The following is a 27,921-nucleotide window of genomic DNA, read 5'->3' on the forward strand; positions in this document are numbered from 1 at the left end:
GCAGAGAGACTTGGCGCCCGGAAGAGAGTGAAAGGGGTGGTAAGGGGGAGGGGGAAGAGGTTCGAGAACGGGAGACCGCGGTATCCCGGAAGGCCGCTTTCCGACGCCCGGGCGTTGCGCGCGCTTGCTCTTTAAATACTCAGACTGCGCGGCGCGGAGCCGTCGCCATGGTGACGCGTGTCCCAGCAACCGAACTGAATGGCTATTGCCTGGCAACGCCGGGGGGTTGAAGTTTTGGGGCCGCCCACCTAGATACTCGCGCTTTCTCTAGCCGGCGGGTTGAGGGGGGGTCTTCCCCGCCTCTCCGACTAGCGCCGGGGCGCGTAGACGTAAACGCACCCCCGCCCCGCGCCCGCCCCCGGGTCGGGCGGCCGCACAAAGCCGAGCGCGCGCTGCAACTGTCGTTCCTCTCCTCCTGGGGCTTCCCTCCAATCCCGCCGCACCGAAGTGTCCTTAAAGTTTATTTCTCAATTTGTATTCTTTGGGGCTAAGAATTGTTTCTTAATGCGGACGTAATTGCTTCTATGCGCCAAGACCGCAACCCAGGACCTCCGGATGGGGCCCGATAAGCTCCACGTGCCGAGTGGCTCCAAATACTTCCTTGATCCCATATGTTTCTGCCCTTCAAAATACCCCTTGATCTTCACAAATCGCGCACCATCACACACAATTTTGTACTCCTCACCACCACCTTGTGCCTACGTGCCCCAAATACCACTCCCCAAAGGATAGTTCTGTGCCCCCAAATACCATTCGGTTGCCCCACCTATTCTCTGCCTCCTGAAAACATAACTCATCTGTTCCACTCCCCCTCCCACATTCCGATGTCCTCGCCCAAATACTTCAGTGCCCCTTTCCACGTAACTCAGACCCCACCCACTTAGCGCCATTTCCTCCAGACACCGCCCCCACGCGCCTCAGAGTCCCCCCCCCCCAAAAGCTTCCAGCCCCTCCAGTGGTGGTACTGTCTGTTCCTCCCCTCCACTGTCCAAGCAACCCACCGACTCTTCTGGCCGGGGCTCTGCCCTCCCAAGCCATTCTCTGCCCCCACTTAGGCAGCGCCACCCTCCTCTCCGCGGATCGGGGCTGCCCCTCAGCCGGCTCATGCAGGCCCGGTGAGGCTCCAGGTAACCGCTAGGGGGCAGGAGAGCCCGACCAGCGAGCCGCCGCTACCAGGCGGAGAACCGGGGAAGACCCTAAGATTCGGTGAAACGCAGATTTCGCCGTCTTTAATGGAAATTTCTTCCCCCGCCCCTTTCTCGGGAGAAAGTCTTGGAAGGACTCGGGCTGCTGGCAAGTCCGGCAGGGGCGGGGACTGGGTTTCGGGGTAAAACTGCGTGTGGAGCGCCGCAGGGAGCTGTTAGAAGGGTGGGGCTATTCCGGGAAGTAGTGGGGGAAGGGGGGGGGTCCCAAACTGGTACCTGTTCATTCGTCATCAAGCCTTCCTCTTCTTTCTCAGCCCCCAGATTGGGACTGCAAGGGACCCAATGAGAATGGGGCAGTGGTGTGGGGGACCTTCCACCACCTTGCGGACCCCCCACCTTGCGGTTCAGGACTTTGACCTAGCCCACTTTCTCTGTTACTTTTCTCACCTTGGCTGTTGTCCTGGGGGTAAAACTGAAGCCAAGAGGACCCAGGTCAGGTCCCAGGCTCCGTCTTACCGCCTTCTGGAGCCAGGGAGTGGTTGGTGAAAGGGGAAGGCCAGCTGAAGAACAAACATGTCAGAGGGTTGAGTGATTGGAGCCCACGTACCCTATTTGAGGGGCCAGGAATGGTTGGGGAGGAGGAGGAAGAGGGAGGAGGGAGGGAAAGGGGGAGGGGGCGGAGCTCTGTCACCTGTCACCTGCTCTGGCCGAGCGGAGGGCGGGCGGGGGACCGGTATAAAGCAGCGGGCGCCTGTGCCTGCTCCACCTCATGCGCAGCACCTGCCTGAGTCTGTTCTGCCCCCTCCCCACCACTTTACCGCCATCATGACAAGGGACATCCAGGCCCCTTTCTTCTTCGGGCTGTTGCTACTCCCAGTGCTTACAGGTGAGGGGCCCGGGGAGGGGGGGGTGCTCTGCTCCTGGGGTCTTCCCAGCCTTGCTGTGAGTTTTGCTTCCTGGGAGAGAGCATCCAAGAGGCAGAAGTTGCAGACAGGCATGGCCCAGTCTGTGCCCGAATAAAGGAGAGAGGCCAAGGACAGGCTGAGACTAGACAGCCCCCCAGGAGAGTGGGTGCCAAGAGCAGGCGGATGTCCCAAAGAGAAGTTTGGTGGGGGCGGGGGGGTGGGGCTGAAGTCTGGAGAGGCAAATCTTGGCAGCGGAGAAAGAGATAAGCCAGGAGCAGGGGGATATGGGAAGAGAGAGGGGGGTTGCCAGCAGGGGAGGAGGAGGAGGAGGGCTGACCTAGGGGCCCCACTCCCCAAATCCTCCTGGTATGACTTCTCCAGATGCCAGAGAGTATATTTTCTCCTTGTGCTGACTTGTCCCCCAATCCGACTCTGTAACCCCAACTTCTTACAGCTGCCGTCTCCTCTTCTGAGACAGCAGTTCCTACAACCTCTGGCCACACAAGCAGAGATACACAGACTTCAAATATCCAAAGCAGCCCAATGCCCAGCTCCACTGATGGAAGTGCTGTGAGCGCAACCAGCAGTTCACTCATCACCCACAGCCCTGCCTCAAGCTTGGTCAGCACTCCAGCCCAGACTGACATTTCATCTCTGACCATCAGCCCTACCAGAGACCACATTAGCACTTCATCCAGGACCACAACTGGCATGTCCTCTCCAACCACCAGCCCTGCATCAGGTTTGGCCACCACTCCAGTCCACAATGGCACTTCATCTCCAACCACCAATGGCACCTCATCTCCAGCCACCAATGGGACCTCCTCTCCGACCACCAGCCCTGCATCAGGTTTGGCCACCACTCCAGTCCACAATGGCACTTCATCTCCAACCACCAATGGCACCTCATCTCCAGCCACCAATGGGACCTCCTCTCCGACCACCAGCCCTGCATCAGGTTTGGCCACCACTCCAGTCCACAATGGCACTTCATCTCCAACCACCAATGGCACCTCATCTCCAGCCACCAATGGGACCTCCTCTCCGACCACCGGCCCTGCATCAGGTTTGGCCACCACTCCAGTCCACAATGGCACTTCATCTCCAACCACCAATGGCACCTCATCTCCAGCCACCAATGGGACCTCCTCTCCGACCACCGGCCCTGCATCAGGTTTGGCCACCACTCCAGTCCACAATGGCACTTCATCTCCAACCACCAATGGCACCTCATCTCCAGCCACCAATGGGACCTCCTCTCCGACCACCGGCCCTGCATCAGGTTTGGCCACCACTCCAGTCCACAATGGCACTTCATCTCCAACCACCAATGGCACCTCATCTCCAGCCACCAATGGGACCTCCTCTCCGACCACCGGCCCTGCATCAGGTTTGGCCACCACTCCAGTCCACAATGGCACTTCATCTCCAACCACCAATGGCACCTCATCTCCAGCCACCAATGGGACCTCCTCTCCGACCACCGGCCCTGCATCAGGTTTGGCCACCACTCCAGTCCACAATGGCACTTCATCTCCAACCACCAATGACACCTCATCTCCAGCCACCAATGGGACCTCCTCTCCGACCACCGGCCCTGCATCAGGTTTGGCCACCACTCCAGTCCACAATGGCACCTCATCTCCAACCACCAATGGCACCTCATCTCCAGCCACCAATGGGACCTCCTCTCCGACCACCAGCCCTGCATCAGGTTTGGTCACCACTCCAGTCCATGTTGGCACCTCCACCCCAGCCACCAGCCCTGCCTCAAGCTCAACTGTCACTCCAACACACATGGGCACCTCTTCCAAGGCTACCATGTCCCCAGTCAGCAAAGGTACTCCATCTTCAGTTCCTAGCAACCACTCTGATACTCCCACCACTCTTGCCAGCCACATTACCAGAACAATTGCCAACAGCACTAACCATAGCATAGTCCCTCCCACCTCCTCCCATCCTAAGACTTCTCAGCAATCTTCGGTTATGGTCTCTTTGATCTTCCTGTATCTTCGCATTACAAACCTCCAGTTTACCTCTTCCCTGGAAGATCCCACCACCAGCTACTACAAGGATCTGCAAAGAAGGATTTCTGAATTGGTGAGTACTGCCTTTCCTCTACCATGCTCCCTTAAAGCAGACTTCAGAACTTTTCCAACCCCTTGCATCAAACCTTAGCCCTGGAGTTCCCATCGTGGCACAGTGGTTAACGAATCCGACTAAGAACCATGAGGTTGCGGGTTCAATGCCTGGCCTTGCTCAGTGGGTTAAGGATCTGGCGTTTCTGTGAGCTGTGGTATAGGTTGCAGATGCGACTCGGATCCCTCGTTGCTGTGGCTCTGGTGTAGGCCGGTGGCTACAGCTCCGATTAGACCCCTAGCCTGGGAACCTCCATATGCCGCAGGAGCAGCCCAAGAAATAGCTTTAAAAAAAAAGACAAAAAACAAAGAAACAAACAAACAAACAAAAACTTAGCCCTTTCCCTCTCATCTCAGTTTTTGCAGGTTTATAAAGAAGACGGGCTTCTGGGACTCTTTTATATCAAGTTCAGGTACAGTTTTCGGGGTGGACTCTGTGTGGGATGGGTGGACAGTGTCATGACTGTGGGCAGCGGTTGGCATGCTTGTGGTTGTGAGGGATGTGCTGACCCAGAAGCTGGGCCCCGTGGCTGAGTTGCCCATTTCTCTTTGACCAGGCCAGGATCTGTACTGGTAGAGCTGATTCTGGCCTTCCAAGACAGTGCCGCTGCCCACAACCTGAAGACACAGTTTGATCGGCTTAAAGCGGAAGCAGGCACCTATAACCTGACCATCAGTGAAGTTAGTGGTGAGGCCACTTCCCCAGCTGCCACCCAGCCCCACACTGCCCCGGGCCAGTCTTTCTCTGGCATCTGGGCTGCTTTTTCTCTTGGTGCTGGTAGGGGGAGGGTCACCTCCTTTGGTAGACTGCCCTGAGCCCTGCTTTTCCTTCCAGTGATTGATGCACCATTTCCTTCCTCTGCTCAGCCTGGGTCTGGGGTACCCGGCTGGGGCATTGCCCTGCTGGTGCTGGTCTGTATTCTGGTCGCCCTGGCCATCATCTATGTCATCGCCCTGGTAAGTGCTCAGTCCCTAGCCCTGACCAGGGTCCCCCTGTGGGCAGGCCCTCCGCGGTCCCCCTCAACCTCCTATCTCCCCAGGCTGTGTGTCAGTGCCGACGAAAGAACTGTGGGCAGCTGGACATCTTTCCGACCCGGGATGCCTACCATCCTATGAGCGAGTACCCCACCTACCACACCCATGGGCGCTATGTGCCCCCCGGCAGTACCAAACGGAACCCCTATGAGCAGGTGAGGATGGGCCCCCCCAGGCAGAGAGAGGCAGAGGCTGTGGCTGGGCGGGGGTTCTGATGGTGTACTGGGGAAGCCCAGAGAACTTAGAAGAGGTGAGAGGTGAATTGACTGTGAGGGCCTGACATGGATGGGGGAGGAGGTGAGAGGAGTTCTGGGGGAAAGGTCTGGGGCAGAGACCACGGGAGAAAGGGGACCTCGAGAGAGAGTGCCCCCCACTCCCAGCCCTCCCAGCAGAGCAGTCACTGCTCAGCGGAATTAGGAATTAGTGCCTGGGCTGTTTCCTGGGTTGCCCAGAGGAGAAATGAGTGGGGCACAGCACCCAGGGGAGCCCCTTATGCAGGACTCACAGGGAATGAGCCCCTGTGCCCTCTGGTTGTCTCCCAAGAATGGAGGGTAGATTGAGACAGGCTGGTGGGGCCAAGGGGTCTCCGAATTGAGGAAGAAGTCTCACCAAGCGGGGTGAGCCTGGGTGCCGGTGGGTGGGGACTCTGGGAATTGCGGTTCTTAGGAATTGGAGGGGGGCCCAGATCCCTCCTCCCTCTTTCTTCTCCTGGCCTTTCTCTCTGGGACCTAGTAAATAATTACTTGGCTACCTGGGCTGGAAGCCACTCCAGGTGGGGGAGGAGAGAGGAGTTTCCTTTTCTTGACCCCGTTTTTCCTCCACTTGGGGACTTCCTTCTCCAGGTTTTACAGACACACATAAAACCTCCTTGGGCTGGAGGAGCGGAGAGTGGGGGGAGAAAGGAGGCAGGAAGGGAGAGCAGGGTGTGCAGGAGGGCGGAGGGAGGAGGAGCGGCCCTGTTTACAGTCACCTGGCTGCTGGTGGGGACCAGCAGGTGCTCTCTCCGAATTAACCCTTCGAGAGCTAGTTCGGCTCCCGGACCATTTACCCCAGCCTGGGGTGCCATCCAGGAGCCTTGGGGAGGAAGTTTCTCCCAGGAAAGCCTCTGTCTCTCATCCTGGCTCCCTTCTCTCCCCCACCTAGGTTTCTGCAGGCAACGGTGGGGGCAGCCTCTCTTACTCGAACCTGGCAGCCACTTCTGCCAACTTGTAGGGGCACATTGCCGGCTGAGCGCCCAGCCAATGCCAGCTGCCTCCCTGAGGTTCTTCCCTGCTGGAGCCCCCGCCCCCAACTCTGTTCTGGGCTGATGAGCTGGGAGCACAGGTGGGCTGCCCACAATCTTCCTCAGAGGCCCCACCAAGTCCCCTAACCCATCTGAGCCCTAGCGAAGTCCATCCGAGCCTGGGGGACATGCCTGAGGCAGTGGCACCCAGGAGGACTGCCTGGAAAATTCCAAGATGGGAGTGGGAACCTGACCGTGGCTGAATAAAACGTGGGCCTCCTCCGCACTGACTGCCAACTTCTGAGCTGTCCTCTGTGACCGTAGATAGGTGGGGGTGGTCCCAATGTATGTAACGGGTTCTGGAAGGGGCCATGGGAGAGAAAAGGGAAGCTTGGCCAGAAGGGGCGGGCTTCATTTGAGAAGCAGGAGCCCTGGAGAGAGGACATTGGGGCAAAGAGTGGCCGGTGGAAGACCTCGAGTCACCTTTCCTGCATGGCTGGTGGCACAAGAGGAAGGAGGAAACGAAACCTCCCGGGGCTCAGGGGCCGGCGTGACCCGGCTCCGCCCACATGCCCGTGACTTTCCCCTCTCCCTGGGCCTGGGTTTCATCCCCGCGGTCTCCTCTCCCCTTGGCACGGTGCCGCCAAGCAGCTCTATTTTTGGCTGTCCGAGTGTGAAGTCAGTCTTCGGGCGGTGACAACAGTGGCAGAGTCAACAGGGCCACGATAAGCTCCGTGTCAGATCCGGGGGGCTGGCGCCGGACCTGCGCCCTCCCCGTCGGCCCCACCCGCCCGCCGTCTCTGGGGTCTGCCACCCAGCACCCTGAGAATGGGGAAGTGGTTCTGGTTTCCTGATCCCTATGGGCCCAGGCACCGGGCCCGCCCCCTCGATCACATACCCTCGGGCCTGGCGCCACTTCTACCAACGCACCGTCGTAGGGCGGACGCCAGCGGCCATCGGAGCGATGCGCCCCCTGGCGGCCACCGTCGGCTGGTGCCTGAGCCCCAGACAGGTGTGGCAGGAGGGGGAAGGCACCAGGCTTGGCGACCTCCTTCCTTCAGGTGCCAGATCCCTCAGCACCCCTGCTCTGAGCAATAGCAGGGCACCCTCGATCCCTCCGCCTGCCACACCCAGCACGGAAACGAAGAGGAATGCTCAAAGGAAGACATCACAGGAAGACCTGGCATCACAGTTTATTGTTTATAAACCATGAAAATAACAGCTGTTGCTTGGCACAGGCCTAGAAGTACCCACTGCAGGGGGGGGGCAGCAGCAGGTACCAGAGGCCTCGCCAGGCCCCACCCAATGGGAACACCCAACCTCAGCTGGGCCCCCAAGGGAGACTTGGCACGTTGGCATGGGTGCAGGACAGGTAAAGCATGCAAGAGGGCGACGAGGGAAATAAAAGGCATGCGGCTGGGGGTACAGGGACCCGAATAAATTAAAGCAGGATGATAGGGTCCCTTTCCCCTCACCAGGGAGTGCCCAGGCGGTGTCCAGCCAAAAAGCCTGCTGGCCCCAAGGCTGGAGTTCAGCGCTGATGGGGCTGGGAGCTTGGCAGGACAGAGGGCAGAGCTGGGGAGCATGCCCAGTGTTCCAGGAGCCTTCCCTCCCAATCAGCCTGGGAAGGAGCACAGGGCAGGGTCAGGGAAGGGGCGCTCTCCATGACTTGGGTAAAAGATGCCAAGGGCAGGGCATGGGGCAGAGACTTGATGGGGGTGGGGCCGTGGGTTAAGAGGCAATGGAGAGAATGGGGACATCCAGAGAGGTGAGCAGAGGAGAGTCTCTTGGTCAAGAGAAGGCCCTGGGAAGACACAGATAGAGGGTGAGGGACAGGACCACCTGGTAGGAAGAGTTTGAAGGAGAAGCTGCCGGAGGAATAACCCGGCTTCAGGAGGCTCGGAAGGGTCAGTCCAGCTTGGCGAAGCCTCCAATGGTGACCTTCCTCTCAGGCTTAGTGCCCACGGGCTCCTGCAGCTGGACGGCACCACCGCCAATGAAGCAAAAGGCGGGGCACACAGGTCCCGAGCAGTCCAGGGGACACTCCAGGAGCCCTCGGAAGGACACAGCATCCAGGAAGGAAACCCGACCCCGCTCGTAGTCCAGGCAGATGCCCAGGCGGGGCGGCAGGGGCACTGTGCAGCTGGTGGCGGGGCCATCCCTCCCGGTCAGCCCTGCATTTGAGCTGGCCCCGGCTCCCAGCAGGATCTTGCCCATGCCAATGGTTAGGAAAGCGAAGGGGGGCGACGCCTCCACGGTAGCATCCTCGGCACCGCTGTCATGTCCGCTGTCCGGGTCGTACCTGCAGGAGGCGGCGTTGGGTAGGAAGATGTTGGGGGGTGGCGTACAGGAGTGGGGGAGGGGGCCAGAGGGCTGAGATGTTGGAAGGATGGAATGCCGGGGAGCAAGTGGTTTGAAGGATGATGTGGGGTACTGAGAAGAAAACATGTTGGAGAGACAGGGGTTAGAATATAGGGTTGGGGGTTCTGTTGGTGGAAGAGGGTATTGAAAGGATAGCACAATGGCCAGAGAGGTGTGGGGGAAAAGGATAGACGGTATTGCTCAAGCGCACTGAAGGGATCAGCGCTCCTGACATCGGAGGGTGGTGAGCAGAGTGCTTCTGGGATTTCACGATGGGAGGGTTTTTTTTTTTTTTTTTTTTTTTTTTGCTTCTTAGGGCCGCACCCGTGGCATATGGAGGTTCCCCAGGCTAGGGGTCTGATCAGAGCTAGAGTTGCTGGCCTATGCCACAGCCACAGCAATGCAGGATCTGAGCCGCATCTGCGACCTACGCCCCAGCTCACGGCGTCACCAGAGCCTTAACCCACTGAGCGAGGCCAGGGATCGAACCCGCAACCTCATGGTTCCTAGTGGGATTCGTTTCCACTGCGCCACAAAGGGGCCTCCCTGGGAGGGGGTTTTAAAGGTGAGAGAATCTTGAAAGGATGAAGGCTTAGGGATTTAAGGTCCTAGGGAGGCAGGGAAAGCAGAGAAAGTAAACTGGGATGGTGGATCGTGGGAGAGAACTGAGGGCGGGTCAGGGTCTTAGATGAAAGATGTTGTGGGATGCAGGGTTGGGGACCAGAGGTTTAGGAGGGAACTGGTGTGGGAGAGGAAGCATTTTGAAGAAGTGGGGTGTTAGGGGGTAGAGTGCTGCCCAGAAAGGAGTCAGAAAAGCCCGTGTGGGGAGTTCCCGTCGTAGCTCAGTGGTTAACGAATCCGACAAGGAACCATGAGGTTGCGGTTCGATCCCTGGCCTTGCTCAGTGGGTTAAGGATCCAGCGTTGCCGTGAGCTGTGGTGTAGGTCGCAGACACGGCTTGGATCCTGAGTTGCTGTGGCTCTGGTGTAGGCCAGCAGCTACAGCTCCAACTTGACCCCTAGCCTGGGAACCTCCACATGCCGCGGGAGCGGCCCAAGAAATGGCAAAAAGACCAAAAAAAAAAAAAGAAAGAAAGAAAAGAAAAGCCCATGTGGGCGGGTGTTAAACAGGATGTTGGGAGTGAGAGAGTATGGAGATGGGACGTTTAGAGGAAGAAGTTTAGGATGTTGAGAAAAGATGTGGGTGAAGGAGGTACTGGAGAGAAAAGACTTGGTGGAGAAAGGATGTTGGAAATGGGGTGTTAGGGAGAAAGGACATGGAGACTTAGAGAGATGGCCTGAGTGACAGAGGAAGGGGCGTGGAGATGGCGCCCTTTCCGCAACCACTCCGAACAGCGCTGCTCAAAGCCCTTTCACTGAGCCCACATTTCTCCTGACCGCAGGCCCCCCAGCCTAGCTCCCATGCTCCTCTTACTTCCTCATCTCCGGCAGCGCCATCCCAGCGAATGTGCTCCCCTTGCCACCCCCGCCCTGTCCCCAGCTCCCCGACCCAGGGCCCTATACCCTCATCCCTTCCAGAGAGGCCTGACCTGGGGCTGATCACATCGGGGGCACCCTGGAAGCTTTCCTGAAGTTTGCTCTCCAGCCCGACGCCCACCTTGACCAAGTAGGAGGCTGGGTCTACGGCACAGGCCCAGTAACTGCGGCCCTGGGTCACAGCCACATCGCCCAGGACCACATCCACGCTCAGGTGGCAGCCCGTCAACAGGCGCTCGGCAGCCAGCAGCAGGGGCAGCCCTGGAACACTTCGCACTGCGCGCTGGTCCTTGCTGATGGCCAGCCGCTCTCGGCTTGTGCCCCAGCGGCCGTCGAGGAAGAAGTGCAGGACTGGAGCGGGGGAGGGTTGAGACAGAAGGAAGGACTTCAGGGACAAACACTGGCACTGGGGACCTTGAGGTGTTAGCACGAGACACCGGGAGATTGCAGAACGTGGTTGCCAAGGGGTGAGCAGGGAGCTCTGGGGAACAAGGCCTGGAGAACTGGAGTCAGGGGGCATAAGGAGAGAAGAAGGGGCATCCCAAGTGGGCATGGGGCCCCAGGAAGAGTTTTAGTGATGACCAGTGGGCATAGGAGCCAGTCCCCCAGACCCAGCTGACTCGCAATGCTGCCTCCCAACTCTTTCCCCCACTGCCCCATGGAGGGTCCCCACTACTGGTGACATTCCACCTGGTGACATCTCACCACCATCTCCTACACCAGGCTGCATTCTGGTGCTGCATTCTGGTGCTGCATTCTGGTGCTCACCCCTGGCCCTCACACCCAACCCCTCACCTGCAGCATATGGAAGCTCCCAGGCAAGGGGCTGAATCGGAGGTACAGCTGCTGGCCTGTGCCGCAGCCACAGCATCGTGGGGTCCAAGCCACAGCTGGGACCTACACCACAGCTCACGGCGACATCAGGTCCTTAACCCACTGAGCGAGGCCAGGGATCAAACCTGCATCCTCATAGATACTAATTGGATTCGTTACCACTGAGCCCCAAGGGGAACTCCCCCCACTGTTTTCTGAAGAGTCGCTTTACCCACACTCAGTGAGCCCTTACCAGGAGCTGGAAACACGGCTAAGATGGCTCATGTTATCATGTTACTTAATTCTCACAACTCCAGGAGCTCAGTGTCCTTTCTGTCCCTACAGAAGAGGAACTTGAAGTCCAGGGATGGTGACGTGCCCAAAGCCACATAGCTGGCAAGAAGCCGAGCTGGGGTTTGAACCCGGGCAGTCTAGGGAGCGCAACCCGCTGGCTTATGGCATCTCTCCGGGGCCCGGGGCCCGGCGTGCCCTGTGGCTACTCACCAGGCGCTGGGGGCGTGTGCAGATGCACATCCTCGCTGTACTCGCCGTAGCCCGCCTTGTTGCAGCCGCGGACGCGCAGCACGTACACAGAGCCCGTGTCAGGATTCTCAAGCAGGGCGCTGGTGCCCCTCACCTCCTCCCGCCGCTGCCAGCGGGTGGGGCCCGGCTGGGCTGGCACATCTGTGCGCCGGAACTCAATGGTGTAGTGCCAGGCCGGTGGCGAGTGGGGGGGCAGCCGCCAGCACAGGAAGATCTGGTCGTAGGCAAAGGTGCGCTGGGTGTCGATGACTGGAGCCTCGGGCACTGTTGGAAGAGACAGCGGGGATCCGTCAGGGCCTGGCCACGGGCCTGGCGTGGAGGGCGGGCAGGAAAGGGGAAAGCAGCGGGAGCCGGGGGGGTGAGTGTGAGTGAGAGGGATCTGGGGAAGACACCTGTCTGGGCCCCCGGGCAAGGACGGGCAGGGCAGAGCCCAAGGCAGAAGGAGGGACAGGAGGCCTGGGGCCGGGTCCTGGGCTGCCACTCCCTCACTCTGGACCCCCTTTCTGGGCCCCAGCTTCCTCCTCTGTCAAATGAGGGGCTCAGATCAGAAGGGGTCCCTTCTTTCTATGACCCTTTTTAGTCTATGAACAAAGAGGAGCCCCAGGAAAAGGCAGGCAATGGCCACTGGAACCCAGGCAAGAGGGCGCTGAACAGGAAGGAGGGAACCGAGGGGGCGGGAGACAGAGGCAAGAGTCGGCAGGACAGGAAATGGGGGACAGCAGAGGGCAAGCAAGAGCTTGATGGCAGAGGACTGGAGTCAAGGGGAAGAGGAGGAAAGTCTAGAGGGCAAAGGTCACAAGGACAAAAGGTCAGACGGGCAAGGGTTAGGCCAGCACCTAAGGAAGGCATGAGAGAGAGACAGAGCACTGGTGGGGGGTCGGGAGGCATCTGGGGAGGTCAGGAAAGAGAGGCAAGCGATGAGTGGGGAGCCGGGCTGAGTGGGAGTGGCAGGGCAGGGGGCCTGGCGTTGGGGGGGGGCAAGACCCCCGGGGCAGGGCCGCTGACTTGCCTGGGGTGCTCCGGAGCAGAGTCCGCGGTGGCCACAGCCTACAAACAAAGAGAGGGAGAAGCAGCGCTGAGCGCGGTGGGACCGTGTGGGTGGCCGGATGGGCTGGTGGGCAGGGTGGCTGGCCGGGCCGGGTAGGAGGCTGGGAAGTTCCCTGGTGGGCACTGCCCCCCGGGCCCGCTGCTGGGGAAGAAGGGAGGAAGGCTCTAATTGGGCATGGGGCCTGGCCATCTCCTCACCTCTCAGGAAGTTAAGCTCTGTCAGCAGCTTCATCTCACGCCCCACGTCCAGCTGGCAATGGCGAAAAGAGGAGCTGGCAGCTGGCCGGAACGTCTGAAGGGCCTCGGTGGCTCGGGCAATCCTGGGATGGGGGCAGGCAAGGGTCAGGCACTACCATCTGGGCAGCCACCACCCGTCCCCTTGATTCTGCCTTGCCTGTCCCTGGAGCCCTGGTATCTGCTGTGGGTCTCTTCCTGTCCCTTTGGACAAGCTGGGCATTGGTTTGGCCTGGTGAAAATCCCTAGGGCCTGATTCTCCATTGGACAGAACTCCCAACTCTGTCTTATACATGAGCTACACCCACGATGCCCTTACCCCGCAGGAGCCCGAGCCCCTGTGCCATGCCCCTGAGTACCTGTTATGCAGCTGTTTGGCTGCTTGCACAAAACAAGGTTGGTCTGTTTCCTTAAGAACCTCCTGAGCGTAGCCCACCAGACCTGAGCCATCCAGCAGGCTCCGGTGCTCCTGGATCTGGGCGCTGAGACGGGCCAGCCGCTCCTGCTGGCACTCCTCAATGGCCTGAAGCAGTGACGCCCGCTTCTCCTCCAGCACAGCCCCCAGCCCCCGCACCAGCTGGGACACCTCCTCCTTGGCCTGCTGACCGCTCACCTGCCCAGAGAGCAACATTTACTATCATCTTCTTCTTCTTTTTTTTTTTTTTTTTTTTTAGGGCCGCATCCACCCATATGGAGGTTCCCAGGTTAGGGGTCTAATCAGAGCTATAGCTGGCAGCCTACGCCACAGCCATAGCAATGCAGGATCCAAGCTGCATCTGCGATCTACACCACAGCTCACAGCAATGCCGGATCCTTAACCCACTAAGCAAGGCCAGGGATCGAACCAGCAACCTCATGGTTCCTAGTCAGATTCATTTCCACTGAGCCACGACAGGAACTCCACTATCTTCTTCTTGAAGGCTTCAAAGTAGCACGTGCATCAGCCTCCTGGGGCACCGCACCATGGATCTGGGGAAATCTTACCTACCCATTCTTTTTTTTTGCCGCACCAGTGGCATTCAGATGTTCCTGGGCCAGGGATGGAACCTGTGCCACAGCAGTGACAATGCGGGATCCTTAACCCGCTGTGCTACCAGGGAACTCAAACCTACACATTCTAATAGGGCCAGGCTCTGCGTACCCAGATGGGCCCCTGTGTACCCAGATGGGCTCAACTCCTGACTATGTGTGCTCACCTTCCTGGATGCCTGCATCATAATCCTGACGCCTTAAGGACTCCCCCAGATAAAAGGCCATGACTGGGAGTTCCCATCGTGGAGCAGCGGAAACGAATCCGACTAGGAGCCATGAGGTTGCAGGTTCGATCCCTGGCCTTGCTTAGTGGGTTAAGGATCTGGCATTGCCGGGAGCTATGGTGTAGGTCGCAGACGCGGCTCAGATCTGATGTGCCATGGCTGTGGCCTAGGCCAGCAGCTGTAGCTCCCATTCAACCCCTAGCCTGGGAACCTCCATATGCTGCAAGTGTGGCCCTAAAAAGCAAAGAAAAAAGGCCATGACTGCACTAATGCCCACCAGGACTGCACTAATATCTGCCAGCATTTATCCCATCCTTATCGCCCATCCCTATCTCAGCCGACTCAAGTAAACTGGCAAGTGGTATCTGAGCCATCGCCTCACCCTCTCACCCTCCTTGGTCCAGGGATGTGTGCCATCCTCAGCGGGCAGCAGAGGCTGAAGCCATCTGAGCTACATCCGCGAGGCTTTTCAAGCTCTCCCTCTCCCGGGGTGAGAGCCACTCTGTCCCTACGGCAGCCTCAGGCACAGCCTGGGGCACTGCTGTTCCTGACAACCTGGTTTAACCAGAACCTCAACAGGACCATGGGCCCCTCCATGGGCTTTCTGAGCTTGCAACCAGGGGACTGGGCCGTGGCTGGTCCACGCCCCTTCCTGCTCCCGTTCCCCGGCCGGGCCCGGCCTCGCTGCCCTCCCTCACCTCGGTGTGCCTCACGGTCTCCTCCAGCTCACAGATCTGGGTCTGTACTGTGTCCTGGTTTCCCAGGATATATGTCAGGCTCTTTGTCAGCTTGTCCTGAGGGGGAAGAAAGAGGTGGGCATTGTGCCCGGCTCCGAAGAAGCCAGCAGTGAAGAGGAGGTGTGAGAGGGTGCGAGTGAGGGTTAGCACTGGGGTCCAGTGAGGCAGGGGTCCTCACCTTGAGGGCCTGGTAGGCACTGAGCACTGGTGTGATCTTGTGGCCACTGTGCGTACGTCGCACACGGCAGAGCTGGCATACAAGCCGTTGGCACGTCTTGCAGTAGTGGGTCACCTCTTCCTTGTGATCTGGGCACATCAGCCCCTAGGGACAGAAAGAGCAATGAGAGAGTCAGCCAGTGGTGTGGGTAAGGGTGCTGACCCACCACGGAGCCGCTTGGTGCCCTCCCTCTGCTGGTTGCATGGGGATGGAGGCAGGTTCAGGTGGTGGTGCTCCACAGTGCCACCTGGTGGTACACCCCAGCATCAACGAGCACCTTTCCTGCATTAGCCTTGCTCCACCCTGCATTTACCTCACAGCAATGTGTGGTAATAACAATAAGGAGGATAACCTTAGCCTTGCGGTTAATAATTAGCCTTGTCCATCTTGTTTTCTGTGTAACCCCAACACCTAGAATAGCACCAGGCACACAGGTGCTTGTTAAATATTTGTTCAATGAATGAACGCATACAGACCTTTTTAGTGTATAAATAACTTTCACAAACATTAGCTCAGAGATCCTCTCAACAACCCTGCAGCTATGGATATTTAATCCTCATTCAGCAGGTGAGATGGAGGCTCAAAGATGTTCAAAGATTGGTCCGGTGCCTTTTTCGGTACAGACAAAAGGAGCTCGGCAGTGGCACCACCCTGGCCACCTCCTTTTGGGCGACCCCTCCCACCCAGCACCACCATGCCCCTCCCTCCCCAGGCCCTGCAAAGGCTGGCTCACCTTGGGGCGGAAGGAGAGGGTGGGCAGGGTGGGCTCATGCTGGGCCTTCTGGGTGCCCCAGGGGTGGAAGAGCTTGAAGCACTCGTTGCAGAAGGTGGCACGGCACTCGGTGCAGCCCTTGGTGGCCTCTAGTGGCGGGGGCTTGCACAGCTGGCACAGGATGGCGCCACCCACACTCACACTCTGGCGGTACCGCTCCACCACACGCTCCAGGGTCAGGTTCCGGAACAGCCCTGCCAGGCCCCGCTCCCCGAGCTCCACATCGCCCTGGCAGGCTGGGCACGGGAACGTGATCACCTGGGGGTGCAGGGCACCTCGTTTCCGCCCGGGGTACGTCCCAAAGCCTGTGGATGGGCCGAGGAGGCAGGAAAGTGAAAATTATAGCTGGCTTGGGGCATCTGTTCAATTAAAAAATGAATTTTTATTGCGCCAGAGCTCGGCTCTCATTAGAGCCTGGATGGGCTGTCTCTCCACCGCCTGAAAAAGACAGATGCCCCTGGCCAGAGATGGACCCCTTCCGCCTTCCCGATGGCCATCCCAGCATCCTCACCCCCACTCCACAGGCGCCAGCCCCACCTGACTTAAGCAGCCGGTCCAGGCGGTCTGGCTTGGGGAGAGTTCTGCGGGAGAGGCGGGGACTTCGAGTGGAAGGGGTGGAGGCAGGAGAGGTGGGCTCGGAGCTGGGGTCCCCACCATGGCCTATGTAGCCCTGCTGGCCCAGCACCTCCCGGGCACAGGCCTGGCACACATTGTGGGTACAGGGCAGCACCAGTGGCTGCTTGTACATCTCTTGACACACTGGGCACAGCAGTTCCTTCTCCATGTTCTTCATGCTCGTCTGTGGAGGGACCGGGAGGTTGGATCAGAGCTTGGACACCTGGACATCTCTCCACAGGCCCCTCAGCTGCCCTTAGAGACCCACGGGATCTCAGGAATGGGCAAGACAAGTTACAAGGGATCGGACAAGCTGTGGATTTTCTCCAGCACCAGCCCTGGCCTGGTTCACAGGCCTTCCCGGCTCCCTGTCTCTAGCTTCTGTTTCCCTCCTGCAGAGCTACAGAACCTAAGGAGGAGGGATGGTCGAAGCTCGCGTCTACCCCAGCCTCAGGCCCCACATCCTTCACCGTCCCAGTCCCAGCCAGACCTGCAGCCCCTCTCACCTGGCCTTGGCCCCATCCCCCCCCATCCCTGGGCCGCCTGCCCCCGCCACTCCTCTCAAGGACACCGCCCATTCTGCAGCTCCGTGCGGACCCCCGCCCCCTTCTCTGACTCCCCCCCTCCTCCCCCCTCCCCCGCGTGACTCCTCCCTATAGCCAGGCTCTCTCCATCCTTCTGCTCACCCTGCCCGTCCTCCTGCCGCGGCTCCGGCCTGCAGCTGCCCTCGCTTCCATTCCCCATCACTAACCCATCCGGCTCCTTCTAACCCATTCCCTTTTGCCCCCCACGCTCCGGCCCTCCTGCTTCCTCCCCCGGCGCCACCTGGCCTGCCGCAACCCCCTCCCCTAGCAAGGGAAAAAAAATGAGCGCCCCGCCTCCTTGCCCCCTCCCCACCGGAAGTACCCCTCCCTTTTTTGGTTGCGGGGGGTCCTGAAGCTATGCCCCACCCCCACACCTCACCTTGGTCCCTCTCTTCGCAGCCATCCCGGTCAGGGGCGCAGCTGACACAAAGGAGGGAGGGACAGGGAGGGAGGGGGAAGGAAGTGGTGGGGGGGAGCAGGGTTGGCACCGCCCCTGGGAGAGCCGGGCACGGGTTGCCATGACAACCGCAGGCTCGGAGGCAGCCTTGAGTGGGGGTGCGGTGGGGTGGGGTCTCTGGGAGGGGTCCAAATTGGAACTACACCGCGGAGCGGCTCCTTGCTCTCCCCCCACCTGTCCTCAGTTTTCCTGGAAAATATCCAAGCTCACTCACGCCCCCTCCTCAGAGCATAGCCCGGTTGCCCTGCAGCCCCAGCCCCGGTGCACGGCTGGCGGCTAACCCGGGCCGCCCCCTGCGCCCGGGCAGCTCCAGGTTCCTTACATCCCAGCAGATGGACGCCTTCACGGCATTTACCACAGGGCTGCCCCCAGATTACCCTCACATGCCTGCAACCCGATCCCCCCAGTTCTTTCTGGCATCATCAGCCCGCTGTCTACATCCCAGCATTTGCAGGATCCCCACCTGTTCCAGGTTCCGGCCAGCCCGGGACCCCTATACTCCCCCTCCCCTTCCCTCGACCCCACCTTAACTCACACTGATGCGGACCAGTGCATCCATGATGGAAGTGAAGGTCTGCATATCCTCACCCTCAGCCATGGCCCTACCATGCCCGCCCGCCCCCGGGTGCCCGATCCCGGCTGCGGCTGCGAACCCCGGGCTTAATGCTGGAGCCCAGTGGGGATGTGGGGAGGGGTGGGTGAGATGTCACTGCGCATGCTCAAGGGACCATCCTCGAACAGCGCCGGTCGAGGTAGGAGGTGGGAAATAGTTTTCCCCACGTGGTTCTCAGGAGGCGGTGGTGGGTGGCGGTGGGTAACTTGGAATGGTATCTGAGGGGGGTGCCATTTCTTATGTTCGAATTCTTTATTGGCTCCTAATCTTGCTCAGAGAAAGCAAGAGGATAGTTTCAGAGAAAGATGGGCTTAAGGATGGAAGCACTTGATTTTGGTTTGGGCAGAGTCCACGAGGCAATGATCATGGGGGAGGGAGTTTTAAGGAACGGGCACTAGGGCTGACGTGAATGGCAAAGAAGACAGACGTGGGCTAGAGACTATGGTCCATGGGCCCAGTGACTTGAAGAGTTAAGTGCAGCGTGCACTGAGAGGCGGCAGATGCTCCGGGTGCGGAGAAGAGCGGGGGACCAGGGTGGTGGCCAAGGCTGCTTTTGCATGAACTATTTCCTCCCTTCCGGGAGAGGGCGCTGCACCCAGGCGCGGCGGGGGAGAAAGAGGAAGACGTTGGGGAGAAGCAAGTCTACGTTTGGGGCCGACGCATGCGCACAGCCAACCGTCCCCGGTTCGGCTCTCCTCTCGGACCGCGGCGCCAATTGGACCCCAGGGCAGGGCATGATGGGTAACGGGACCCGCGGGATCCCACCTGGACGGGCTAGTGGGGTCGGAGTTGGGCGGACCAGCTTTCCTCGTCCTCTTCCCGCAGAGCTGACGTGTCCTGGGTTCCAGGGGGGCGGGCATTTCCCCAGGGCGGGAGGGTTCGAGGCATCTGGGGCTGAGGAATGAATTCCTGGGGGGTCGCCGCGGGTTTTGGGAGTTGGGGAGAATGGCTGCAGTCCTGGGAGCGCTTGGAAGTGGTCGGGCCCTCGACTCCCGGACCTGCCGGATCTGCCTGCAGCTGCTGGAGGGAGGGCTGGGCCTAATCTCCGTCTCTTCTCTACCCCGCTGCAGTGGTGGGTACGGGCACCTCGCTGGCGCTCTCCTCTCTCCTGTCCCTGCTGCTCTTCGCTGGGATGCAGATGTACAGCCGCCAACTGGCCTCCACCGAGTGGCTCACCATCCAGGGCGGCCTACTTGGTTCCGGCCTTTTCGTCTTCTCTCTCACCGTATCCTCCCTGAGGTGGAGCAAACAGACGTGTTTGAGGGTGGGGAGGGTGGAGGGCCACAGGCTTGTACCCCTCCCGTTACCGACAGAGCTCTGCCCTCCTACTCCTGTGCACGTCCTACTCCTTCACTCTCTCAACCCAGGCCTTCAATAATCTGGAGAATCTTGTCTTTGGCAAAGGATTCCAAGCAAAGATCTTCCCGGAGAGTAAGTGGAAATTGAGGGTGGAATATTTGATCCCTCTCCTGTAACCTCCGCAAACACGGTACTGAATTTCCAGGTGCTTAGAATAGTAAAGGTGTTTTAGGAAAAGGCAATATGTGTATTAATACTGTCTGGAAGCAGCACCTTAGCTAGCTGCTGCTTTTGGATCCAGCACCTTAGCTAGCTGCTGGAATTGGAGCTAGAAGAGAAGGCTTCTGAAAGCAAGAAACCCAGTTACTTCCTGGCCATTTCCTGGGGAAGGTTGAGGGGAATAGCAGGTTTGGGTTTGTAATGAACACATCCAAGGAAAGATGTTCTTTGTTCCCAGCAGAAGGAGCAAGACCAAGTGTGTTGAGAGGTTCAGAGGTGACATTGATTCAATATTCGGGAATTCTATTGATTTGAGATGATCGTGAAGAGCCTATGTATTACACATATCAACTCTCTATCTCAACAAGAATCCTGACCAAATAAGAATAACTGTTAGATCGTTTTCTTTTTTTTTCTTTTTTTTTGTCTTTTTGCCTTTTCTAGGGCCGCTCCCATGGCATATGGAGGTTCCCAGGCTAGGGGTCGAATCGGAGCTGTAGCTGCCGGCCTACACCACAGCCACAGCAACGTAGGATCTGAGCCATGTCTGTGACCTACATCACCACTCACAGCAACACTGGATCCTTAACCCACTGAGCGAGGCCAGGGATTGAACCTGCAACCTCATGGTTCCTAGTTGTATTCCTTAACCACTGCGCCACAACGGAAACTCCCGAGATCATTTTTCATTTGAAACAGTCGTTGTTATTAGCGCTCATGTAATCAAGAACTGATGATTTAGTTATTTATGGAGAATTAACGTTCATGAACCAAATCAGACGTCAAGGCCGGATCACCTAAGGGATGCCATATGCCCCAGCTGATGGCACATGCCATCTTTTGTGATCCCTTCACCTGGTAGAACAAAGACCAAGGCCCTCCTTTTTTTGTCTTCCTTGTGTCTTGCTTTATCCACCTGGCCCTTTTGCAGGCTTGGCTTCCCGAGTTGCCTCCATACAGCAGCCAGAACTTTGTTAGAATTTGTTACCAAGTGTTAGATGTATTGCCTTCATTTGCAAGCTTCTTGGCCCTCTTCACCTGCCCTGCCTTCCCTAGCTGCGATCTGCCCTCCCACCCTCTCTCCAGTCCTACCCTAGGCATCCTGAGGCCCCTTCCTGCCCCCCATGGCTATGTGGATCCAGACACTTCCCTCCAACCTGCGTCCAGGGAGTGAGGCCCTTGACTCCCCACACTGGCCAGCCAGTTTCATGAATTTATCCCCAATGTCTGGCTTCCCTTGGAAAGGCCTTGACCCTCTTCCTCAAATGGGAGCAAGCCTTGCTTTTCAGACTCTGCTATCACCTTTCCTTTTTATTGGAGACAAGCCAGGATAGGGAGACTAAGTGATATTTGGGCCAGAGCTGGCAAGGAGCATGCATCTCCTACCTCCATGTCCTGGGCATCAGTAAGGCATCTGAGATCCTGCTGTTGCCATGCCCTACCCCTCCAATCTGGTCCCCCAAATTCACAGGGTCTCAGATTTCTCCTAGGCTCCATATATGAATGCCTGGTATTTCCCTTTTTGTCTTTTTGCCTTTTCTAGGGCCACTCCCACGGCATATGGAGGTTCCAAGGCTAGGGGTCCAGTCGGAGCTGCAGCCGCCAGCCTACACCAGAGCCACAGCAATGCCAGATCTGAGCTGTGTCTGCGACCTACACCACAGCTCATGGCAATGCCAGATCCTTAACCCACTGGGCAAGGCCAGGGATCGAACCCGCAACCTCATGGTTCCTAGTCGGATTCATTAACCACTGAGCCACGGCGGGAATTCCAATTTCCCTTCTAAACAGCACTCTTCTTGTTCCCCTCTTGCCTCCTCAGTTCTCCTCTGCCTCCTGTTGGCTCTCTTTGCATCTGGCCTCATCCACCGGGTCTGTGTCACCACCTGGTAAGTGCCTGACAGCTGGGTAAGAGGCATAGCTGGCACTGGAACCTCCTGTGAGGGTTCCAGACTGCCCCTACCTCCTCCTGCTCTGTTCCCCACCCCCCCACCCTCACCCCATCCTCTTTGCCAATTTCCTAAACCTGAACCTGGGTTCTTTCCCCGATGCTGGTGTCTGCGCTAGGAGGTACCAGGCTGGCTGCATGCCATTGAGGCCATGATCTTTCTCCTTCACCCTGTAGCTTCATCTTCTCCATGGTTGGTCTGTACTACATCAACAAGATCTCGTCCACTCTGTACCAGGCAACAGCCCCAGTCCTCACACCAGCCAAGGTTACTGGCAAGGGCAAAAAGAGAAACTGACCCTGAATGTCTAATAAAGTTGATTCTTTGTAGCTCTGTGAGCTGTGATATGCTGTGGGCCTCCTACCAATGCCTGCATGGGTGTGCAGAATGCTGGGGCAGATGGGTACCTACTGTTTTCAGACCTTGGGGTGGCGGGGGGCTTTCCTTCCTCCAAGATTTGTTTTTACCAAATATTTATTGAGTGCCATCAGTGCCAGGCACTTTGCCAGGCACAGAGTGGCACATGCTTGTGTAAGAGTCTCATCACGGAAGAAAAGTGCATAAACGATCTGCAGTCTCGCCCTTTGGGAAAAGGGGTAGAGACTGCAATGCAGGAAGGCCTGCTTGGAGTTCCTGTGGTGGCTCGGGAAACAAACCCAACTAGTATCCATGAGGTTGCGGATTCAATCCCTGGCCTCGCTCGGTGGGTTAAGGACCTGCTGTGTCTGTGGCTGTGGCATGGACTGGCAGCTGCAATTCCAATTCGACCCCTAGCCTGGGAACTTCCATATGCTGCAGGTGTGGCCCTTAAAAAAAAAAAAAAAAAAAAAAGGGATTAAAAAAAAGTAAGGCTTGTTCTTCTGAACTGGAATTAGACCTTGGAACAGTGGAGTCTGGGAGGGAAAGTCTCCCGACACTGACACCTCCCCTTGGGGTTCCATTTACGCATGTGGGGGCTTTGTTACTCCAGCTCCTCCCCCTGAGCAGACAAGCCCTCTGCCCATTCTGCTCCAAGTCTGCGGGTGGAAATTCTCTCCTGATAGTGCCCTCCTGGACCCATGTGTTCTACTCCAGCATGGATGTCGTAAGCCTATATTTTAGAAAGACTTCCCAGGTTGAATCACTGTCCCTTCTCTTTGTTCAGGTGCCTTCATTTTCCTCCTCCATCCAAGGAGTTGGCAATTTCCTAAGTTTTAGCAAAGTATATAGAACACTAGGGACAAGGCCACCCACCTTGGAGCCAGCTTTAATGGACGTGGGGGATGTGACTTCTCAGGTCCTACTCTGTCCATGCTCTGCCATGAGGAGTACCTCTCTTTCCACTGTCCATTGGGGCACCCAGGCATCCCCACTCTTGCTGGGTGGTGCGGGCTTTAGGGTTTTTTGTTTGTTTTTGTTTTTGTTTTGTCTTTTTGCTATCTCTTGGGCCGCTCCCGCGGCATATGGAGGTTCCCAGGCTAGGGGGTCAAATCGGAGCTGCAGCCACCGGCCTATGCCAGAGCCACAGCAACGCGGGATCCGAGCCGCGTCTGCAACCCACACGACAGCTCACGGCAACGCCGGATCGCCAACCCACTGGGCAAGGGCAGGGACCGAACCCACAACCCCATGGTTCCTAGTCAGGATTCGTTAACCACTGCGCCACGACGGGAACTCCGGCTTTAGGGTTCTTACTGTGCCTTGGTCAGCTTTGTAGTCTCCCCGTGCCTGATCATGGGCAGGGAAGACAGATGGGTTGGTTGAATGAAAGAACCTGCCCTTCTAGAACGGAGAATCTTACACATGGGATGGGCCTGAGTTAGGGGCTGCGACCCAGTGAAGACGAAGAGAGTCAAAGGAGTTCTGGTCAAGGATTAGAGGTATACCCCCACCCTCCCATTTGTAGCTGGAACCCCAGTCCCTCTCTCTGCTATGCTTAGGCTGAGGGAGTGCTTTGCAGTTTATGCAGCTTGCCAGCAGAGGGCGCCATGAGCACACATCTTCCTCCAGGAGACTGCAACACCCTTGTAAGCCTGTCTTGAGGGCTAGGAGGGTTGCTGGGAGAGTCTTTCCACTGGAAGCCAACTCTTAGAGGACCTGAAAGACTGGCCAGTTTGGGAGGGCTGGAGCTCAGATCTCCTTGCTCCCATAGGATGGACGTGGAGGCAGAGAGAATTCAGCAGAGACCAGAGCCTTCCTGAGAAGCTGGAAGCTCTTCCTAGCTGGATCTAGTCTCCAGCTTACCTAGTGATGGAGACTAGGCAGGTTTCCATACTTGGGACTCTTGGGGAGAAGAAAGATGGTCCAAAGTGGGTCCTGGACCTCTGGGGAGGCCGGATTGATTCTAGGTCTTACTCTGTCAAACTTTGACTTTCTCCTGACCTGGAGTGGGAGCTGAGGGCAGAGGGCCAGGTCCCAGCCCAGGCAAGCACAGACACAACTGGGGTATCGGGCCACCTGAAGGCACCATGTCTTCTAAGATGAGAGCTTGGGTGGGGCCTGATTAGGGGAGGAGCCTGAGCAGGTGCCAGGACGATGCCAAGGGATAGGCGTACCTGCTGCCACCAGCTATGTAGGCATCAGAGACAGTATGTGGCCCAGGAATAATGACCCCCTCCTCAGGGAATGGGTGCATTTTACCAGGCAGGTTGGCGCCGACCTCAGCTCTCCACCCAGCCTATCCCTGGGGTGCCTAGTTGCTGGCTGCCTGCATCTGACCTACCAATTAACCCCGCTGGGGTATCCCAGCCACCTGACACCATCATTAAGTAAGGGGGCGTGAGGCCACCACGGGCTTCTGGAGACCTGGAGGTGAGAAGGGCAAAGGTGCTAACCTCTTGGCCCAGGACTCCTGGGGCTCTGCTCCTCCCCGGAGGCTAGAGGCTGAGGGGAGAGCCGGGCTGGCTGCCCCTAGAGGACAGAGGGAAGCCAGATGTTTCCTCCTGCTCCCTCACACGTGGCCACGACACCCGCCAGCACCCGCTGCCTGCTCCGGAAATAGGAGTAAATAATACAGGGGGAGGGGGCCTTCAATGTGAGTTGGGAGGCTGGCGGGAGAGGGCTCCCGGTCCAGAGCCGTGCTCCTTGGGGCAGGAGGTGATGCCACCCAGGAAGAGGGCATATAATACAGGGGATAGGTCTCCCCTGCCCGGGCAGAGGCTGCACTCCCCTCGGAGTGGCACTGGCATGAGGGGATGCCTGGTGTTTAGGGCTTGCCAGAGGGTCAGAGCAGGGGTGGGGGCGCCCGGAGCGGGCAGGGAGGGGGAGTCTGCGCCAGACCTTGGCTCCAGCCCTTTCCGGACCTTATTGTCCTTGGTGAGAACAGGACGCTGTCCTGTTCCCACTGCCTGCCCGCCCCCCACCCCCCAGCTCTGCTCCCCAGGGGCTCGGGAAGGATGTTGGGAAACAAGAGAGCCAGAGACTGGTAGAGACAGAGATGCTGAGAGACACAGAGACAGATACAAAGGGGAAAAGTTCAGTCAAAAGCGAGTATTGAAGCCCATTGTGAGCCCAGCGAGCCCTGGGCGCTGTGGGAACCATGAAAGAATGGGAAGCCAAGCCGGAGGCCCTGCCCTTGGGGACCTCCGGGCTGGCCTGCCCCTGCACACTGCTTGACTTAGGGTCACTCACAGAGCTGGTTCCTAAGCAAACAATGGCAGGAACCCTTGTGCGGGCACAGTTGGTAGCATTTAATTGCTCCGTCTCAGGTAAGTTTCTCTGCCTCCTTCCCAGCAGACTGGAAGTTCCTCAGGGGACAAAGTTAAGATCGTGCTTCCAAATCCTACCTCCCCACCCCAACAGGGCTGAGAGCAAGCTAGCCACCAGAGGTTGCACAGTCAATGCTGTTTGGTTGAGTTCCTGCCCTGGCAGAGAGAGAAGCCCCCTAGTTGGCCCTAGAGTTAGGCACCGCCCTGGCAGAGAGAGAAGCCCCCTAGTTGGCCCTAGAGTTAGGCACCGCATCACCTGGGGTGAAAGGCAGAGTATGAACTGCCTACTGGGGCCGCACCCCCGCCACGTTCCCCTGGGCCTCGGACAGCTGGCTCTTCCCACCCCAGCCTCTGCATCCCTGGGCGAGGGGTGGGCCTTCTTCTGATTCTTCTACCTGGGCCCACGCTCTTAGCAACTGCTCCCCTGGGAGACAGGTCTTCTGAAAGATGAAGAGACGTCCAGGTCCCTTGTGACTACTGAGGTTCCAGATACCTTTCAAAATGAGGAACAACGGGAGTTCCCACTGTGGCGCAGTGGAAACAAATCCGACTAGGAATCTTGAGGTTGCCAGTTTGATCCCTGGCCTCGGCTCAGTGGGTTAAGGATCCGGTGTTGCAGTGACCTGTGGTGTAGGTCACAGACGTGGCTTGGATCCTGCATTGCTGCAGCTGTGGCTGTGGTGTAGGCTGGTTGCTGCAGCTCTGATTCCACCCCTAGCCTGGGAACCTCCATTCCTTTGTGCACAGGTGAAGATCCCAGAGAAAAACCTTCCACACACCCCTATTCTGGGCCAAGAGTTGCCATGAGGCCCTACCTTAGACTGCTTCCAGAGAATTTCTGGGAGTGAGAAGTGCATACACCCCTGCGAGGGTCTTGCTAACCCTCCAGGGAGATCCCCGCCCTTCCTGCTCTTGACCTCCAGCCCCCATTTCCAGCCTCTGTGACCCAGGCCTTTTTCTGACTCAGAGAGCTTCAGGTTCTAGCATCTGTGCGACAGTGAGAAAGAGCCCTCTCTTGAGAGCAGACAGACCTGAGTTCTAGTTTTGGTTCTGTCTGGTAGGTACCAGGTGAGGGTCCTTGACAAGCTGAATGGTCTCTCTGCACCTGAAATTCCTTGTCTGTAAAATAAGGATAATGATACCTGGTTCAATTGTGATAAACAACAGCCTGGGGGAGTTCTGGTCGTGGCGCAGTGGTTAACGAATCCGACTAGGAACCATGAGGTTGCGGGTTCAATCCCTGGCCTTGCTTAGTGGGTTAAGGATCCAGTGTTGCGTGAGCTGTGGTGTAGATTGCAGAAGCGGCTCAGATCCCACGTTTCTGTGGCTCTGGCATAGGCCGGCAGCTACAGCTCTGATTCGACCCCTAGCCTGGGAACCTCCATATGCTGCAGGAGCAGCCCTAGAAAAGGTAAAATAATAATAATAATAACAAAAAAATAACAGCCTGGAAGAGGCTAGCATAGCGCCCGGCCTACTAGGCATTTGACAAATGTCATCTTTTTCTCTATGTGATAACAACCACCACCTTTCACAGCGTTTACCACTTGCCAATCAATTTAGCACTTTAGAGAGAGTCTCAATTTCAACGCTTCTGTCAACTTATGAGATCGATATTCTGTTTTGTTTTGTTTTTCCTTGCTTTTTAGGGCCACGCTCGCGGCAGATGGAGGTTCCCAGGCTAGGGGTTGAATTGGAGCTGCAGCTGCCAATCTACGCCGCAGCCACAGCAACTCAGGATCTGAGCTGCATCTGTGACCTACACCACAGCTCATGGCAACGCCGGATCCTTAATCCACTGAGCGAGGCCAGGGATCAAACTCACATCCTCATGGAACCTAGTCAGGTTCGTCAACCGCTGAGGCATTAAGGGAACTCCATGAGATTGATACTCTTATTCCATGTTTTTATGTGTCAGCTTGGCTGGGCCATGGTGCCTGGATATTTGGTCAAACCCAACTTTGGATATTTCTGTGAGGGTACTTTTGAATGAGATTTGCATTTAAAATAGGAGTAAAGGGGAGTTCCTGTGGTGGCTCAGTGGAAAAGAATCTGACTAGGAACCATGAGGTTTCGGGTTCCATCCCTGGCCCTACTCAGTGGGGTAAGGATCTGACGTTGCTGCAGTGTAGATCGCAGACATGACCAAGTCTACACCACTGAGCGGGACCAAGGATTGAACCTGCATCCTCATGGATACTAGTCGGATTCATTTCCAATGAGCCACAACGGGAACTCCCCATATTATCTCTTATTGGCTCTGCTTCTCTGGAGAACCATGACAAATACATCTGTTTTAGTGAAATGAAATGGAGAAACGAAAAAATGAAAGAGAGCTTAAAACAACCTGCTCAAGGAGTTCCCGTCGTAGCTCAGTGGTTAATGAATCCGACTAGGAACCATGAGGTTGTGGGTTCAATCCCTGGCCTTGCTCAGTTGGTTTGGCGTTGCCGTGAGCTGTGGTGTAGGTCCCAGATGCGGCTCGGATCTGGCGTTGCTGTGGCTCTGGCGAAGGCTGGCAGCTACTGCTATGATTAGACCCCTAGCCTGGGAACCTCCATATGCTGCAGAAGCGGCC

The 27,921-nt window shown here is 57.6% G+C and overlaps 3 protein-coding genes across 25 annotated transcripts; 2 read left to right on the top strand and 1 right to left on the bottom strand.

Moving 5' to 3' along the window:
* The first annotated feature begins 935 nt into the window (after positions 1-935).
* MUC1 (mucin 1, cell surface associated) lies at positions 936-6,742 on the top strand. 5 transcript variants are annotated; one of them, XM_085020901.1, is made up of 7 exons: positions 936-1,127; positions 2,505-4,150; positions 4,546-4,601; positions 4,746-4,876; positions 5,024-5,145; positions 5,229-5,378; positions 6,367-6,742. In XM_085020901.1, exons 2-7 carry the CDS (start codon positions 2,594-2,596, stop codon positions 6,433-6,435), a joined length of 2,085 nt encoding a protein of 694 aa, XP_084877027.1. In that variant the 5' UTR covers positions 936-1,127; positions 2,505-2,593; the 3' UTR covers positions 6,436-6,742.
* Positions 6,743-7,622: 880 nt separating this feature from the next.
* TRIM46 (tripartite motif containing 46) lies at positions 7,623-19,402 on the bottom strand. 18 transcript variants are annotated; one of them, XR_014844133.1, is made up of 11 exons: positions 18,956-19,402; positions 16,459-16,720; positions 15,883-16,226; positions 15,111-15,254; positions 14,894-14,989; positions 13,299-13,552; positions 12,904-13,025; positions 12,668-12,705; positions 11,620-11,922; positions 10,356-10,653; positions 7,623-8,747 (listed from the first exon to the last, which is right to left on the bottom strand). XR_014844133.1 is itself a non-coding variant. In XM_085022804.1 (10 exons), exons 2-10 carry the CDS (start codon positions 16,712-16,714, stop codon positions 8,354-8,356), a joined length of 2,211 nt encoding a protein of 736 aa, XP_084878930.1. In that variant the 5' UTR covers positions 16,715-16,720; positions 18,956-19,402; the 3' UTR covers positions 7,623-8,353. The 18 variants fall into 18 exon arrangements, 7 of the variants coding, with proteins under 7 accessions (XP_084878930.1, XP_003125766.2, XP_084878927.1 ...); XR_014844127.1 differs by lacking the exon at positions 18,956-19,402 and adding an exon at positions 18,113-18,255; XR_014844132.1 differs by lacking the exon at positions 18,956-19,402 and adding an exon at positions 17,500-17,551.
* Positions 18,278-21,986, top strand: KRTCAP2 (keratinocyte associated protein 2). Of its 2 annotated transcripts, XM_085020407.1 has the most exons (6): positions 18,278-18,329; positions 18,774-18,917; positions 19,261-19,415; positions 19,558-19,621; positions 21,531-21,597; positions 21,834-21,986. In XM_085020407.1, the coding sequence occupies exons 1-6, from the start codon at positions 18,281-18,283 to the stop codon at positions 21,952-21,954; spliced, it is 600 nt and encodes a 199-aa protein (XP_084876533.1). In that variant the 5' UTR covers positions 18,278-18,280; the 3' UTR covers positions 21,955-21,986.
* The last annotated feature ends 5,935 nt before the right edge of the window (positions 21,987-27,921 follow it).

This window comes from Sus scrofa, chromosome 4, assembly GCF_054392235.1.
Source record: "Sus scrofa isolate SSC_HxYL_T2T_F1_AM1 chromosome 4, Sscrofa_HxYL_maternal_Yorkshire_Landrace_v2.0, whole genome shotgun sequence".
NCBI lineage: Eukaryota > Metazoa > Chordata > Mammalia > Artiodactyla > Suidae > Sus > Sus scrofa.

What these genes read in the sequence shown, in the direction of transcription:
- KRTCAP2 (XM_085020407.1), top strand. Translation starts at nt 18,281, where the DNA reads ATGTCACTGCGCATGCTCAAGGGACCATCCTCGAACAGCGCCGGTCGA. An exon ending in GGCGCCAATTGGACCCCAGG is followed by an intron (nt 18,918 to 19,260) that starts GCAGGGCATGAT and finishes ACCCCGCTGCAG; the next exon opens with TGGTGGGTACGGGCACCTCG. An exon ending in AGCAAAGATCTTCCCGGAGA is followed by an intron (nt 19,622 to 21,530) that starts GTAAGTGGAAAT and finishes TTGCCTCCTCAG; the next exon opens with TTCTCCTCTGCCTCCTGTTG.
- TRIM46 (XM_085022800.1), bottom strand. Translation starts at nt 17,640, where the DNA reads ATGGCAACCCGTGCCCGGCTCTCCCAGGGGCGGTGCCAACCCTGCTCC. An exon ending in GTGCCTACCAGGCCCTCAAG is followed by an intron (nt 14,990 to 15,110) that starts GTGAGGACCCCT and finishes CTTCCCCCTCAG; the next exon opens with GACAAGCTGACAAAGAGCCT. An exon ending in AGAGCTTAACTTCCTGAGAG is followed by an intron (nt 11,923 to 12,903) that starts GTGAGGAGATGG and finishes CTCTTCCAACAG; the next exon opens with TGCCCGAGGCTCCAGTCATC.
- MUC1 (XM_021089728.2), top strand. Translation starts at nt 1,971, where the DNA reads ATGACAAGGGACATCCAGGCCCCTTTCTTCTTCGGGCTGTTGCTACTC. An exon ending in CTCTTTTATATCAAGTTCAG is followed by an intron (nt 4,602 to 4,745) that starts GTACAGTTTTCG and finishes CTCTTTGACCAG; the next exon opens with GCCAGGATCTGTACTGGTAG. An exon ending in AACGGAACCCCTATGAGCAG is followed by an intron (nt 5,379 to 6,366) that starts GTGAGGATGGGC and finishes TCCCCCACCTAG; the next exon opens with GTTTCTGCAGGCAACGGTGG.